We start from the raw sequence: 17336 nt of genomic DNA on the forward strand, positions 1-17336 counted from the left end.
AGATTGCAAAGATATACACAAAAAAATAAACAAGCATTACACTCCTCAGGTAATTTTATTAGCTATATATATATATGAGAATATATATATATATAATTTGTTGTTTTGTACCAAATCTCTCCATTATTTACCTTTGTAGCAACTATGAAAGCGCAATTTTTGTCTTCTAATTTAATCTGGTACAAAATATACCTAAAGACTTGTTATCTTTGGATTTTAATAAAATTGATTTGTGTAACCAACAAATCAAAAGCATCATAAGTATGGCTACAAAATAAAATTTTAAAAAAAGACAAGGGTAAATGGTGATGGAATAAAAATAAGCAGATCAAGGGAAGTGTGCTATCATAAAATAACTGTAGCTTCAACATCTTGAGTACCAGTTTCCTGGCAGATACTAAACATCCAATCACAAGGGATTTTTCCTGAAGGGTGTAAAGCTGGTTTGAAAATTCTTCAGTCACAGAGCAGCCTACACATGCCAATTAGAAACTGACAGACACTAGATGTGCTTGGAAGATTAAACACTACGTACAGAAACAGCAGTTACTAAGCTCCTCAGTAGTTTCTTGTCTTTTTTTTTTTAGTTTCGCTGAATCGACAGTTTGCACAATGAATATGCTATATTCTGTGAGTCAAAACCAAGTAAATACTGTGTCAAGGTGGCAGATGGTCATTTTTCCAGCTAAGATCAAGAAAAAACAAAATTTTTGATAAAACAGAGGTTTTGAGTCAGAAACGCTCTCTAAAGTGCAAAACTGATGGTCCACAATCTCAAATAGCTAAAACTCCTGCAGAATGGAAGAGAGAGACATGAAACAGGGAAATAAATTACAGTCAGTGCTAGTCAATTTAGGAAAAGGGAAAAATAAACCAAACTCAAGTAGGTAAAGTTTATCAAAATATTCAGTGATGTAGCTTTCCCCACTCTCTGTCACACACGCTTGCTAACAAGTATATTAAATTAAGGCCAAATTTAACCTGAATGAGTTTTTGTTTTGGTTTTTTGTTTTGTTTTGTTTTTTATTAAGATCTGAGATAGGAACGGTCATACTTAGTAGTGAAAGGTAGACAATAAAATGGGCCATGAAAGGGGGGGGGAAAGGTACTGTCTATTGTTCAAGGGATTCAACCAGAGATAAAACCTATATACAAGCATGTGTGTAGCTCAAAATAAAATAAAAAGACTATTTCATGTCATGACTGCTTGTTGGCTTCCTCTTCATATGCATTCCCTGTGCCATTCTGTACATAGGATGAACCAGAACCAAGGCCATACAAATGACCACAATATTTGGCATCATCAATATGATCTTCAAAGAACATCTAAAAAGGAATTTTGAAGAAAAAAAAAGATAATTTTAACCAAAGGGAACCACTTGTAATTTATATTTCAGCAATGTAAGTACTGACTGTTCACTGAGATAATGATGGCTCTTTTCTATGGTGTTCCTTTGAGGCTACACATTTCAGTTCAATGAGTAAAACTAATGTCCTCAAAAGTACAGAGCTCAGAAACCAAAGTAAGAGACTATGAAAAAAATGTACAAATGCATGTCTTTTCCATTTAGACCATTTTTATAAGAATTTGTCATCGTGGATAAATAAATATTTATTCCATTAATTTAACAATACTCGAGTAAGAATGAAGAAAGCCAATGATGGTGGGGAAAAAAAAGTTTAGGTTCATAATCTGTCTTAAATCTACAGGCAAGGCTGAGCTGGCTATAAATAAACTGTAAAGTCATGGACAGTAAAATCCAAACATTCACACTCTATTACTGTCATTGAAGAAGCCAAGAAAAATAAAAATAAATTAGTGCCAGAAATCCACCTTTAGTTAAATAAACCATTAAGACATTTTTAAAATGCAAAGCTAAAAAATCTAAAAGGTTATTTCAATTATCTAATGAAACAATGGGAAGGACTCCAAAACAAAATGTTTACGTGTCATGAATGGATAGTCCAAATCACTTCTGAATCAACACTACTTAGCAAAACAGCTTTAATGCTTTCTATTATCAATACATTGCTCCAAAAAGTTTTTAAATTCTCAGTCTCAGTCAATTCTTTCATGTCTAAGAGAAAATATACTCAAATCCACAGAGAATTTTTGCAAAAAGGAAAACTTAGAGCCAAGAAAAACCTCACTTGTTTTTGCACAATTTTCCTGTTTACCTATAGCTAGGTGTATCTGTGCATATCACTTAATTACTTAAGAGTGAATAATGGGTTCATTAAGTTCCATTCTTCCATACCTAACATGCCTTTTGCCATTTAAGGAGGGTTTTCCTAATGGGGTTTCTGATTCAACTAGGACGTTGGATTTATTTTATCCCTTCAGAATTCAACTCCCCTCTTAAGACTCAATCCAGTAAAAAGCCTGAGTCCTTCTCTATAAAATCTTCAAAGCACTGAAGAATGACATGAGCAAATAACATATTTATCACCAATTTAAAGCCTAAAAGAGGGCCATGCTAGAAGAAACCTAATACAAAGATTCCTTGCCTTGTAGAAGCAGCACCAATGGGAGTTAGAACTCCGGAGTTTTCCCACTAGTAATGTGTTTGATCATGGAAGTTATCAGCCTGTTTTCTCACCTGAGAAATAATATGGTTGGACCTACATGATTTCTCAGGTAGTTTATGTTTTAAAATTTTTGGTTCTATGATGAACATGTTCTCCCAGTTCCTTCTGAACTACATTTCAAGATGACTTATTTTTGAATACTTTTAAGTGTAGTGGATGTGACTCATATGGTATCTCTAAATATATCTTTACTTAGTAGGTACTTGTTGCCCAAAATCTTTGGCCATAAGATTTTTAATGTTCTCAACCTAACAACCAACTGAGAAAAAGGCAGTGATGTCTTCATACTTCTCTCATTTTGAAAAAGGCCATTCCTGTGAGCAATGAATCAGATCCTGCCTGATGTTGTGGTCCTATCCGTTCCAGCTCTAACTGTTCTGCCACCTCCTGTAATCCACCCTAGAAGAAATAAAAATTGCTTGTCAAAGAGGAAAATACTGCAACGCCTACTTTCACAAATTACAAACTTAGACACTGACCAAAATAAAAATAAACTTTAGTATGTAAAGGTGAATTTTATAAAGATTGGGGGGAAGAAACAGAGAATGTGAATTACTAATGTATTTGTTGAATGTGGAAACAGTATCATTTAATAGAAAACAAGATCCTAATTGGGAAAATGTATCTTCATTATGTTTCAAGGTGTATGACAAGTAAATAACTTTCCTAGATATGGGAGGGAAGCAGACCATATATAGGGTAATATTTATCAAGTACACTCATGGTCTATCAATCCAGTAATAATTGTAAAACTGCATAGCTAGTATAACACCATTGTTTCCATATTTTCTTAAACTTCCCACCATCCATTTGTAGTTTTCACTTAATTTTTACAAAACAAAGCCATTATGAATAACCAAATCATTAAGAATATGCTAAATGCTTAACTATGGTTTTGTTTGTTAAGATGCGTATATGCACACAACTCCTTAGAGTGGTCTGCTATAATGCACCTATGTTAATACTGCTAAGATTAAAAAAGAAAGATGAGAGTGAAAAGAAAGGAAGGGAAAGACAGTAACAGAAGGAAAGAAAGTGGGAGGAGAGGGAAGGAGAGTAAAGGGAGGGGAGAATGAGGATAGAGAGTGAAGTAAAGAAACACCAACAACAAAACAAAAATTCTTCTCTAAATTGTTAAGGCCTCCACCAGCAAAATGGCCCTTCTGTGCATCACAGCTTGAAACAATGCTTTACACAGCAGTTGCTTCTGTGCTAAAAATAGCACGAGGATTAGGTATCATTAGCAGCTGCTCAGGAGAACACAGAATAGAACTGAATAGAACAGCATGGCTGACTATAGGTCAAAAAGCACCTTTGTTGTTAACCTGAATTTTAACATAGCAGCTTACTCAGGACACATTGAGAATATCTGTACTTAGAAACTTCCCAGTAACAACCACGTAACGAGCAATAATTTGGTCCCCTGTTCCTGAAAACTGTCATTATACAGACATGTCAATAAAAAAAAAAAAGTCAAGTGAAAACATGTAGGCCTCAGCATGCAGTGTGCTTTCACAGGGTGGACTGTTTCTCAAGTAAGGGACACCCTACTGCAAGTTCACTTACTGGAAGTCCCCTCAAATTACACAGAAGTCTACTGCTACAAACATAAAGTAACCTTTCTTGAAAATTTCTCTAGTCATATGCTGACCATATCCCTTGTTAAAGGTAAACACTGGCCAAAAGAAAGCTTCTCATCTTATCTGTTAAGACCAGTGTAACCAACGTGGTGAAACCCTATCTCTACTAAAAATACAATAATTAGCTGGGCGTGGTCATGGGCAGTTGTAATTCCAGCTACACAGGAGGCTGAGGCAGGAGAATCACTTGAACCTAGGAGGCAGAGGTTGCAGTGAGCTGAGATCACCCCACTGCACTCCAGCCTGGGTGACAGAGCGAGACTCCATCTCAAAAACAAAAAAATTAATGTTTAGAGTTTAAAAATACACATTATGCAGCGTCAGACTGTTACTACTATCTAGGCAGGACCTACACATTTCCCATCATACTTAACTGTAAGAAGCTGACATCTTTTGGCCAGAAAAAGAACCTTTTAGCTATGTAGTTTTATCCTAGGAACATTATCCTATCACTAGAACTGACACAGTAATTTCTAGCCAAGATAAGCCAAAAGGAAAGAAAAACTCTTTTGCCACATTACTGAATACATCTGCACATCTCTGGCCACCTTAGATTCTATCTTGTAAGAAGAGATTCTATGCGTGCTGGGAGAAAGAAAGAACTCACACTGGTGTGCATATGAGAGCCTCACTGTCCTCTGATGTTTGTTTTTGTTTGTGATTTTCAATCTGGCAAGCAATGACAAGAATCTGACCTAAGCTAGAAATCTGTTGAATATTCTGCCTTCTGCCAAGACATACTGAAGCTCTGAAAAAACAATTCCCTATAAATTACCATGTATGCAAGAAAAAAAAATCACATGACCAGATAATATAATTGCATTTAATGTAATACTGTAAAATATGGTTTAAAACAACATCCCAGCCTAGGCTCTCATGACAGTCCCTTGGTCTGAACAGCATGCTGCTATAGATAATGCCACCTGAAGCCTTACTTTGAGATTTTTGCAGCTCTTCATGAGGTACTTCACATCATAAATTACAGGAAAAAACAATCGAAGGATCTCAAAGAAGTCAAGTTCTTCTTCAGGCAAGTTAGAGTTGGTTAGGATTTTGATTAAGTAGCCAAAGTCGTAACCACTATAAAAGGGTTAAAAGAATAGAGAAGAGGGACACATAAATACCATAAAGATTAAAAAAAAAAAAAGTTTATCTGATTCAAATTTAAGCAAGTCACACTATAGTCCTTCCAAAAACATTAAAGAGAAGTGCACACAAGAACAGAGAAAACAAACATTGAGAACTATAATGGGAAAATGCTGTCATTTTACAGTATTAAGAACTTTATCACTTTATTATTCAGAGATATCAACACAGATCTACACTATCAAACCAAGCCTGTGGTCACAAAAATACTAGTTTGTTGATATTTGAATTGAGAACACCAAAAGAGCATCAAGCTGCCCATAGATGTCTCAAAATACTTTTTTAAATAACTATGGAAATGGAGAAATAAAGATGTATGGAAACTTGGCCAGAGGAGTTAGCAAATGTAGCAAGACAACTGGCATTCGATAGGCAAAAGTAATGCAAGACATCCCATCTTTTTCATAAGGTGGTCATATATATTATCCAAAGAATAAGACTGTAACACGGTATTTTCACTTCTCTTAAATGACTATGTTATTAAGTCGTCTCTCCCTCTCTTCCGTCACAATTCTCTTCCTCTCAGTGTGGCTCCCTAAGAGTCATTATTAATGGAAATGTTGCACATGGAAGAAGTGAAGGGTAGTAAAAAAATAACTACTCTCCTCATCATAAAATGCAAACTCCTACATTCTCAAATCCAGACCTCTTCTCCCTTTGGCCTTTTTTCACAGCCTTCTGTCTCCCTACACTTCCAGGCCACGTAGACACATCCATCCCTTGTCTACTTTTCCTTACAGGACCTCTGACAGGAAGCCTATAAGGCATCTGCTTACTAACATTAAAAGTTTAAGATCATATTAGCACTTAGGATTTATAAACTTCCTAAACTATTCCTTATTACTTGAAATAGATTAGAACATGAGGAAAACAGCTAATGATATTTAATGGAATAAAATCTTGTATCTTAATAAATATTTAAATATATCAGTCTAACTTAGATTCTAAACTCCAAGACGACATGAATGAAACCTGTTTGTTTTCATTCATCTTAATACCCCAGTGCCTAGTGCACTGTATTTTGTCGGAGTATTTTTTAAATGAAAAAGTATGTCATATATAGTAAAAGGATAGGACAATACTTTCCAGTTCTTTTACATCTTCATATCTAGGGAAGAAAAAATGACTAAAAAACAGTTATTTGTATCAAGAGTCTTAAGTTGTGTCTCCTAAGGTATGGGTTCAAGTAGAAAAGAGACAAAAAAAGATGATAAGTAAGAATCAGTGTGTTCACTACCTACAACTCAACAGTTTCTGCTTAGTACACATCAAAGTTGCCCACATGAAATCCTTCACTATAAACATCCCACAGATCAGAGATACAAACTAAACCAAGGAGACTCAGATTTAAAATAAATGTGTGAAGTGGATCAAGTGTAAGAGTATTAACATCTATGTAACATAAAGCTTTTTCAAAACCTAACGAAAGTAACCATTCTGAAGGTTACTTTTAATCCCTGGGTGGTCAGTTTAGTCTACTTAGATGGGAAAACTCTTTCTCATACATGGAAGTCTATTTCACAAAATCGGAACTAGTTTCCTTACCAGAAACACTCTTAAAAAATCTAGTTTCATAACAATAAAGAACTTAAAACCACCAGTTATTGAGAATTTACTGTTTATAAAGTTATCTTAGTGACCATTAAAACAAGTCTTCAATGTATTTCTTCAAAGGGATGCCTTATCACTTTATTTTTTAAAAAATTAAAATCTACCTCCACACCCATCCCTAGCATTTTCTATGCTGTTTTGTGATAGTACTTATCACTATCTAACAAATCAATGTGAACTCCATTTTTAAAAACCATCTGCCCACCCCCATGAGAATATAAACTCCATGAGGAAAATAATTGTTGTCTGTTTTATTCACAGCTTAATTCCTAGAATCTCATCTCAGTGCCTGCCATATGGTAAATACTCAATAAATTTTTGTAAATGTAAATAAATGGTTTCCCCTGTAGAACATTAAAAACTAAGGTGTAGAAACAGTAAAAGAAAACTCTGGGTAACACCAATTCCAAAGGCACTGCTGGATTTAAACCGGGGTCTTTCACTTTGTAGAGAACCCGTACTGTTTCCACTATGCAACATGCTTCTCACAGGCAAAAATGGATCCCATAGTTTAAATTAACCTTTAAGTAGACCAACACTAGCCTCCTCAGAGTCAGGAGACAACTCTATATGGCAGTCAACTCTTTCTAGAATTAAACCTGAAATTACTAACACAGTGCCCCAGGTAAGTGTGGAGCAAGTATGAGATGGAAAAACAAAAGGCATTTTCAATGTAGTCGTTTTACCTATGAAATGACAACCATTTGACCCCTTCACAGAGGACCACTCCAGAAGTCATAAGAAGTTCTGCAAAGTACTGGGTCTCAATTCCTTCCTCCTCATGTTTTTTAAACTGGATACCAGATGTTGTTAGTAGCTCTATAGAGTCCTGGGCATACATATCCTCCCTGGCAGAAGAAAGAGAAAGACAACATTCAAACATGCCATTACTTCAAACAAGCTGTTCTTCTGCTTACATCTATAACTACAGTGCCGGAAAAGAGACAGAGGACTGGCTTGAGTCCAGCTGTTCCAATGCTTTACATATATGCAAGAAAAATGCAATTTAAATACAAGGGTCATTATTTCAGAAAAGTGTTTCAAATAATAAAAAATCATTCAAAGAGTCCAAAGGTGCAATTTTAATCTTTACTATTAACTCTATTAGCCTTTCATACTTAAATACATTTAACTGGGTTTGGAAAAGGGTCTTCTACTCACCAGGGGCTACCATCACAAAGTAACAGACAAGTTTTCTCAGAGACTCTCAGTCTCAGCAGCCACTGTAAGGCTGCCACATGGAGCTGCAGCCATAGCTGCGGGGCACATGCCCATCTCCCATGCTCTCAGCAGCACCAGGAAGGAGACCCGGTAGAAAACGTCTCATGTGGACGAGTTAAACTACACTTCATCTTAAAGAAGGAGATGCCTCCTTTCACAAATGATGAGCCTTGCAAATGGCTCCAATAAGTAACACTGTTTAAAGTTAAGGACTGTGCTGTAACAGCAATAATTTCTTCTGCCAACAATCCAATTCCTAAATGACTGCCTTATAAAATCAAGCCAGGCAATCTAAATATAAACCAATTCTTCAAGACTTCACTTAAGCCAAAAAGAAAGCCATCTCCAACCACAAATATATTTCCAACCTCAAATATATGTGTATCTGAAATATTAAATCAAAAGTTCCCAAAATACAGTATATCTGTATCTGAAATATTAAAACAAAAAAGCTACCAAAATACAGATATATTTTTGAGAATATGGGAAAAAGTATTTTTTTACTTACTTTTCAAATTGTAAGAATACCGGATTCTACCTCTTGGCAAAAGGAATTCCTATTAAACACTTTTGACAAAACTAAACCATAGGGTATATTTCACTTGGGCCAAAAAGTATCCTTATGGTTAGTCCTTTGGAAATCAACTTATTTCTAGGTCTGAAAAATTACAAAGCTAACAATGGAAATACTTTAAAACAGAAGGAAACCACATCACTTAAAAGTCAGTCTCCCCTGGAATATCCTTTAGGAAGAGTAACAGAATAAACCCAATGAAGTAGTTTTTTGGTTTTTGGTTTTTTTCTAGTGACACCATAGCTTTCCTATGCTAAAAATATGTACCTCAAAAAATTAGAATCTCACTCATCAGGTCCCAATGCTCACACTGAGGCATGCCTTAGCAACTATAAGCAACCAATAAAAAACAGATTCTTCTCCAGGCTCACATTATTCTTGGCCACTTGCCAAGGTATAGGTATGCAAGTGGTTTAGCCCTTTTTCTCCAAGTTTCTAGTAACACCCTTCACCGGTTTCCTTGCAGCATATGGCTTCACCCCACACTTGCTTTACAAAGAAATATCAGACCAATATTCCTGTCTTTCTTTACATCTACCTATGTGAAGATTGTTCTCCTTTAGACTCCAAAGACAGCTTGCCTCATCGCCGAAGCTAACTGCTACCAATGCCTTAGATGCTATTCCATGCCATTCCTCAAAGGACTTCTAAAGTGCCTATCTTTATCCTAACATACAACTCCTTAACTCGTGAACACTCAACTGTGTCTGTGTATTATCTGTAAAACAAAATAAAAACCACTATTCTGTTGATTCTGCTTTCCATTCTTGAGACAGGGTCTGGCCATCATCCTGGAAGCAGTGGCTTGAACACGGCTCACTGCAGCCTTGACCTCCCAGACTCAAGCAATCCTCCTTCTGCAGCCTCCCAAGTAGCTGGGATTACAGATATGCGTCACCATGCCTGGCTAATTTTTCTATTTTTGTAGAGACAAGGGTTTGCCATGTTGCCCAAGCTGGTTTTGAACTTCTGAGCTCAAGTGACCTGTCCGCCTTGGCTTCCAACTGGCCTCCCAAAGTGCTGGGATTACAGGAATGGGCTACTGCATCCAGCCTCCCTTCTTATGGCACTCTCCATCTCCTTCTTTACACTGCCACTTTCCTTAAATGAAGCATCAGCATCCTTTCTGTTACCACTGAACCCAAGATGCCCTGTAATTTCTACTATCCTATTAAATAATTCTCTCAAATATCAAGAAATACTGCAATCACCAAAAGTGATTACTTTTTATTTATTTAGAGACGGAGTCTCACTCTATCGCCCAGGCTGGAGTCAATGGCATGATCTCGGCTCACTGTAAGCTCCGCCTCCCGGGTTCATGCCATTCTCCTGCCTCAGTCTCCCAAGTAGCTGGGACTTCAGGCGCCCACCACCACGCCCAGCTAATTTTTTTTTGTATTTTTAGTAGAGACAGGGTTTCACCGTGTTAGCCAGGATGGTCTCAATCTCCTGACCTCGTGATCCGCCCGCCTCGGCCTCCCAAAGTGCTGAGATTACAGGCGTGAGCCACCGTGCCCAGCCTCAAAGTGATTTTTTAAAAATTTATTTTTAACCCTCTTTGACTCATCAGTGACATTATTTCCATGGGTTGCTTTTCTTCTTCACAGCTCATCAGTATTCCACTTCAATTTTCATAGATATATCAACTCCAAATTCAGTTTGGAGAGAATTCCCATACACTGATCAGTATTAATAATTCTAATTCTTAGACTTTGGCAATAGAGAGAAAACAGAAGAGTTACAAAACACTGAGTTATAAAGGCCATGACCAACTTTCCTCAGTACTAAATCCCTAGTGTCTTAGCACTGTAACTGACACGCATTCTAGCCACCCCATTAAGAAGCCAATTTTCTCTTTCTTCAAAATTTCCAAGAATCTCTTCATGGTGCTCTCTCTATATTAGGCACTACTGGTTTATCTTCCAAATGACTTCTTCTACCTAATGTTTTTCACTGTATCCTTCTCCGTAAACATCTCCTAACATCAGCGTAAATCAAGCCTGTCCAACCTGCAGCCAGTGGGTGCCCAGCGCGGCTGTGAACGCAGCCCAATACAAATTCGTAAAGTCTCTTAAAACATTCTGAGAATTTTCTTTTTTGTGAATTTTTTTTTTTTTAGCTCATCAGCTATTGTTAGCATTAGTGTATTTTACGTGTGGCCCAAGACAATTCTTCCTCCAATGTGGGCCAGGGAAACCAAAACATTAGACACCCCTGGTGTAAATGGTAGCAAAACTTGGCAGTAAACTTTAGCAGTCCTTTCTGAGTAAGAAAGAAAAAATGTCACTTAGATGCTGTACTAAGAAAGCAGTTGTTACCAGAACAAAGGTGTTTCTAGAAAAGGAAACTCAATTTTACTCAAACTGAGAAGCTGATGGGTTACCTCCTTCTCACGTACTGAGATCACAATAGTATCTAATTTAAAAACAATGTACTAATTCATTTGAAAAAAAAGTAACATGGAGCAAATGAAATGGTAAAGAACTAATTTTAATAAAGGTTTATCATTTGAGAAAAAGGAGAGCAGGCAATTTTCAGTGTTTCAGAGCCGTAGTTCTTATAAAAGGTTATCAGTCTGAGTGGAGTACTTTTCACCCTTTATAACCAGGGTGTCCAATCTTTTGGCTTCCCTTGGGCCACACTGAAATAACTGTCTTAGGCCACACATTAAATAAAGTAACAACAACAAAAAATCTCATAATGTTTTAAGAAAGTTTATGAATTTGTGTTGGGCTGCATTCAAAGCCATCCTGGGCCACGGGTTGGAAAAGTTTACTTTATAAGGTTCTGTAGTCTGTATGTGTGTAAAGATAGATATAGATATTTTTAAAGACAAAGTATCACCCTGTTGCCCAGGCTGGAGTGCAGTGGTGCAATCTAGCTCACTACAGCCTTGAACTCCTCAGTTCAAGCAATCCACTTGGTTCAGCCTCCCTACTGCTACAACGACAGATACACAGCCACCATGCCTGGCTAATTTTTTTTTTGTAGAGACAGAGTCTATGTTGACCAGGCTGGTCTAGAACTCTTGGCCTCAAGCAATCCTCCTGCCTTGGTCTCCGAACAGAGAGTATATTATTAAACCCAAAAGAATGAAATGGAGAGTCAGGCTAAACACAGTGTAATTATAAGCCATACTACTATAACACAGACATCATTACTCTGCTTTTCCTAAGCCCTACTTTCGTAAAATTGTGTATATTAAATATCTTTATTTATTCGACAAAGAACAGGAAGAAAGAATTCATATATTGGCACTACCATTAATTGCCTACAGCTTCTTTTACTATTTTTCCTATCAGATATTACGATATATGGCACAAATGTGGGATGTCAAATAGAAGAACAATGCAACATTGCAACATACAGTTAAGTACTCACTTAACGTTATCAGTAAGTTCTTGGAAACTGCAACTTTAAGCCAAAAGATGGATAACGAAACCAATTTTTACCACAGGCTAATTGATAAAAACAAAAGTTAAGTTCCTATGGCCTATTGCTGGTCACAAAAAAAATCACCAAACTTCTAGATAAAGACCAAAATACTTCTAATATTAAATACTGAAATAAATGTGAGCTGTATGTAAATTTAAGAACAATAAATAAAAACAAGTAAGATAATTATTTGCTCCATTATTCAGCTGAGTGGTGAAGAAAGCCAGAGCCTATTCTGGCAGCTCAGGGCGCAATGTGGGAACCAACGTTGGTCAACATGTCATTCCGTGGCACGGTGCACTCACAAAGATACACCTACTCACTCACACTGGGACAACTTAGCCACACCACTTCACCTAACGTGCACAGCCTTGGGATGTGGGAGGAAATCAGAGGACCCGGGAGAAAATCCATATACATACGAGAACGTGGAAAACTCCACACAGGTAGTGGCCCGGGTCAGAAATCAATTTTATTTTTTCTGAATGTTACCATGAAACAATGTTGAAAAAAATGACATTTGAGGTCCTGCTATACTGAGAATGTATTAAATATTTTATTCACCCAACTTACAGTTTGCAAATAATCTGCCCTTCTCCAAAAACACTCTTAAAACTTCCCTCAGCTATCAAGACTACTTCTAATAATAATATAGAAATATTAAAACTAAGGAAACTGGGTGGAGACCCAGGGCTTGAGTTAGAATGCAGATTCTGACATACGATAAACACCAGGTCAAGGACACTACTATTTCTACTATATGTAAATTAAGAGAGCTTTTGTGGGCTGAAGTGGCAACATAATGATTATATAGTACTGACTTGAAAGGAAAACGTACCCAAGGTTCCAAAAAACGTCTTACTGCATTTGACATGTAATCTACTCATAAACTGGAATATGACTGCAATAAAAATCTTTACAAGAAGGATAAATATTATAAAAGGCTATATTTCAAACTGCACACAAAATTTTTCAAAGTGAAACTAAACTAATGTGGTAAGATTATTTTTTCTATCAGAAGTACTTTCAATACCCAAAGTTTTCCAAATACAAAAAAAGTTGCAGTCATATTTTAAATGTAAAATCTTTAACATCAAAAGTATTTTTTGTTCCCATAGTAAAAAAGAAAACCATGCTTTTGAAATGTTAAGTTTTACATATTTTCAGTACAACTACACCAAATTCACCTAGCATGTCACCATACTTGAGGAAAATCAATTCCTAAGATTAAAGAAAAAAAAAGTCTGGGTTATACAGTTATTTCCCACTTACGTCAAATTAAATTTAAAATTAAACTGCCAAGTTGAAGTTCCTGGAGGGTATTCTCCTTGCTCATTCATAAATGTCAGTCCTAGCTGAATTATCTTTAATAAGTCTACATTACACCGCAATAGTTGGTATTGATAGTCAGCATTGCTCCTGAATTCTCCAATGGGTCTTGCAACCACACCTGGAAACTCGGTGTCCTGTAAAATAGTTTTAAGATTCATTATGTACTGAACAGTCAAAACTACAGTCCACACATTCTTAACTTTTGATGCAAATCAAAGAATCCTACAGATGATATTCTACACATTTATATTCAATTACAAAGTATCTTTTAACTAGAAAGAACCTCACTTTTTAGAACCATAAAACTCTATAGACTTAATAACCTTTTCTTAAATGTATCAAAAAAATTACTACGTATGAGATACATGTGATAAACATAACCAAATACTTACTCTATACCCAAGAAAGGGGGGAAAATCATAAATGCCTATCTCCCAAAAGATACGTGAAATGATGCTCACAGTATTCCAATGCTAAAACCAAGTTTCTTGAATAACTGGTTCAAAAGAATGGAAAACGCCCTGTACTTTCCAATTGCTTCTCTGAGACAAGGTTTTTCTCAACACCAAAATCCTAAGAAAAACATCATTAGCTTCCTAATTTCTCCGGCTGAAACAATATTCTCTCTATAGTCCACAGAAAGCATGTTGTCAAGAATAGCATGCTACCCACTCACTCTTGTAGGATGTTATCACTTCTCTATGTTGCCACTCTTTATTATCTGAGAAATCAATGATCACTATGAATTTCCACTGGTTAAGAAAACAATTTTAGTTCTAATCATGGCTAAGTATACCTTTATTAAACAGTATGTTACCTACAAACATTCATGTTTTAACCAATCAACCTGCTCCTCCCCAAAGTAATCCATTTGTTTATTTTTATTAAAAATACTGAGACAAAGATACATCAGTTTAGTATTAGAATTCAAACTAGGGCTAAGAATAAAAACTACCTATCAAGTCACTATGAAACAGTAAAGAAATCACTATTTCTCTAAATTCAGTGCAATTCAACAGTCACTTTATTGGATACTATATGTGTTATGCTAGGTGCTGGGAGAGAAAGGACGATTAAAGCACTTGCTTTATGGAGCTAATAATAATCTAGTGGATGCAGAAAACAGGTAGCTAACAGAAATAGTGTAAAGGTAAAGAAGAAAAATCATTAACTGGTTAGACAATCTAGGCAGACTAAACAGCACGTGCAAAAGCAGAGTTGCTTAGTAACACAGTATATTCACAGAACTCCAGTGTTAATTATGAAAACAAATTGCAGACCAACAACATTTCACTGGCACATTTGATTTTTTTTGTTTGAGAAAGAGCTCCCTAGCTTCTGGGAGCTCATGTGGTACTACCAGCTAGGCTTTGGTGTTGCTTGGAGCAGATCTGGCACTCACAGCTAGGCCCTAATGTTCTCCTGTTGAACATAATTTCACAGAAGTTCAACCTCAAATAAGGCTACTCTGTAATCATGTCCAAACAAGGACAAAAAAATAAACAATGTCAAACCACAAAATGACCAAGTATCTCCATCCTGGCTAAATGAATGACTGTTCCTTCTCTGCAGCTTTAACCTCATTCTAGTCTCTCATTTAAGACTTAGTAAGATATCCAATCACAGAATTACCCTGGCTTCCTGACCACATCCAATCCACAGTAAAGCCCTGCTTCCCTTACCTTCCCCAAGACCACCTGACACAAGCCCAAATCCTTTCTAACGCCCTCTTATTCAAATGGCCCATGGTTCCCAGGAATTCCAGTGCGTTTTCCCTCACTGCAGTGAGGGATAAACCCAACCTGTCAAATCACAGGTGTATTCCTGATGGTTTTTGGCTAGAGGGCAGTGACAAATTTTTCTTTTCACGGTGAAATTAATCCCTAAAAATATCAACCAAAAGGGCTGAACTCAAGACTTTAAAATTTCCTTTTCCTCCTTTATATGAAGCGTTTTAAAGACCTGCTTGTGGGCATACCATAGCAACGTAATTATATTTTCGGATAACTTGACGAATTTTCTTCATCTCTTCATCCAAGTTGCAAGCCCAAACTTCACAAATTCTTTGGCTATGATCTACAGTTGCCGCTGGCATAGTGAGGGCACAAGGGAGTCTAGATGCCAAGCATCAAAATGTTATACTTGATTGAAGATTTGTTTCATAAAATATTTTATCCTTTATTTATGTACCTGTCAAAACAAAACAACAAAAAAAACAATATAAAGACCAGATATATCAAATCTGAATCACAGAATGATCTGGCAGGAACCTAAGAGATTATTTATTCAAAGTTCTTAACTCATAAAAAAAAATCAAAGTTTAGAAAGTAACTTAAGGTCACACAGCTAGCCTGTAGGAAAAAAAGGACTACAGCACAGATTTCCTGGTCCTGATTTCAGCTATTTTAAAATAACTTTTTTATGCATACATACTAATCATATTTTTATAACTTTCCGCTGAAGATAATTATCTGAGTTCAGCTACTCTGCATAAAACTTTATAAAGCCATCCATTTCCAGACAAAAATGAAAAATTACTTATACACATGTGACAAGATCAGATGCTACCATGCCAAAGGTGGTATTTACTTTTATTCCTCATTAACAATACAACCAAAATCCGACTTGATTACAAGATCTACTTTACTGCCATTTATTCAAACTAGACTAGAGGGGTCAAAAATGTTTGTAAATGCTCTCAGAAAAAGTAACAGCCACAGAAAACTATCTGAATGTTCGCAGTTGCAGAAGGGAAAAAGAACACAATAGAACGTCTAAAACTCAGAGCATATTCCCTGGTTACCAAAGATACAGCTCACATTTCTGCTCTATAAACAGAGTTCGTGTTGATTCTTGGGCAGAGAAATTTCAAATTCTTCTGCATTTTCCACATAAATTTGAAAAAAAAAAAAAAGGAAAAAAGAGGGTTTTATGGCTGTCTTCTAAACTCTGAAGAATCAGAAATGTAACTTCGAATTCTCCAAATGAAAGTAACGAAAGGAAATCCAGGACACCCCTCCTTCATAACTCTCCCACCCCGATACACACACACACAAGCACACAAACACACAGATTTGGAAACACCCTGTAGTTTAACATTGCTTTCCTCCACCTCTCTCTCTACTGCAGTCCCAGAAGCCCCGAAGAGGCACCAAAGGCCTTCTCATTACTGGAGATAGCATCTCCGTACTGCAGGTTCCCAGAGAAACGAGAGGACGGCACCGACGCATTCAAGTCATAGATAACTCTCTTCCCTGGCAGAGCGCCAGTGCGAAGGTGCTGATAACACTGACTGGAGCTACACTGACTCCCAAGCACTGCTGCGTGAAAGAATACGAAGAGCTGAGGATCTAGGCCACCGCCCTCCACTCCCAATTTCCGTCCCACTTCGAAGCCCCAGGTACAAAGCCTTTGCGTCATCACCACGCGCCAACCCCTTGACAAACCCCCCAGCCCCAGTTACCCAGCCCCCCACCCGCCGCCAGACTCCTTCCTCCGCCAGCCGCACTCCAGCTGGCGCCATCGCGCACCCTCTCAGGTTCATCGTCCCCGCCCCCTTTCTACTTCCCTAACCCGCCCCTCCCCCCGCAAGGCGGCGGCGGCGGATGCAAGATCTACTTGTGTCGCTGAGCTCGCGCTCCTCCTCCTCCTCCTCGCCATAGAGACAGCACCCGGCGGCGGTAGCGGTGGCGGTAGCGGCGGCGGCAGCGGGTGCCCCATAGACACCTCTCGCCCAGCAAGGGGAAAGGCGAGCAAGAGCTGCGCCGTACCGTGCTGCGCCGTCGCTT

The 17336-nt window shown here is 37.4% G+C and overlaps 1 protein-coding gene across 1 annotated transcript; it reads right to left on the reverse strand.

Annotated features, from left to right (window-relative positions):
- Window positions 1–284: 284 nt before the first annotated feature.
- Window positions 285–17310, reverse strand: CNOT7 (CCR4-NOT transcription complex subunit 7). Its single transcript, NM_001266847.1, has 7 exons — window positions 17167–17310; window positions 15527–15738; window positions 13489–13682; window positions 7673–7834; window positions 5165–5309; window positions 2878–2988; window positions 285–1326 (listed from the first exon to the last, which is right to left on the reverse strand). Exons 2-7 carry the CDS (start codon window positions 15641–15643, stop codon window positions 1198–1200), a joined length of 858 nt encoding a protein of 285 aa, NP_001253776.1. The 5' UTR covers window positions 15644–15738; window positions 17167–17310; the 3' UTR covers window positions 285–1197.
- Window positions 17311–17336: the final 26 nt, after the last annotated feature.

This window comes from Macaca mulatta, chromosome 8 (genome assembly GCF_049350105.2).
Source record: "Macaca mulatta isolate MMU2019108-1 chromosome 8, T2T-MMU8v2.0, whole genome shotgun sequence".
Taxonomy (NCBI): domain Eukaryota; kingdom Metazoa; phylum Chordata; class Mammalia; order Primates; family Cercopithecidae; genus Macaca; species Macaca mulatta.

Bases quoted from the DNA above. Each gene is read 5' to 3' on its own strand.
- CNOT7 (NM_001266847.1), bottom strand. From the start codon at position 15,643: ATGCCAGCGGCAACTGTAGATCATAGCCAAAGAATTTGTGAAGTTTGG. The intron at 13,683-15,526 runs GTATGCCCACAA...ACTATTTTACAG, and splicing joins AATATAATTACGTTGCTATG to GACACCGAGTTTCCAGGTGT. The intron at 1,327-2,877 runs GTATGAAGACAT...ATTCCTTTTTAG, and splicing joins CCTTTTTCAAAATGAGAGAA to ATGTTCTTTGAAGATCATAT.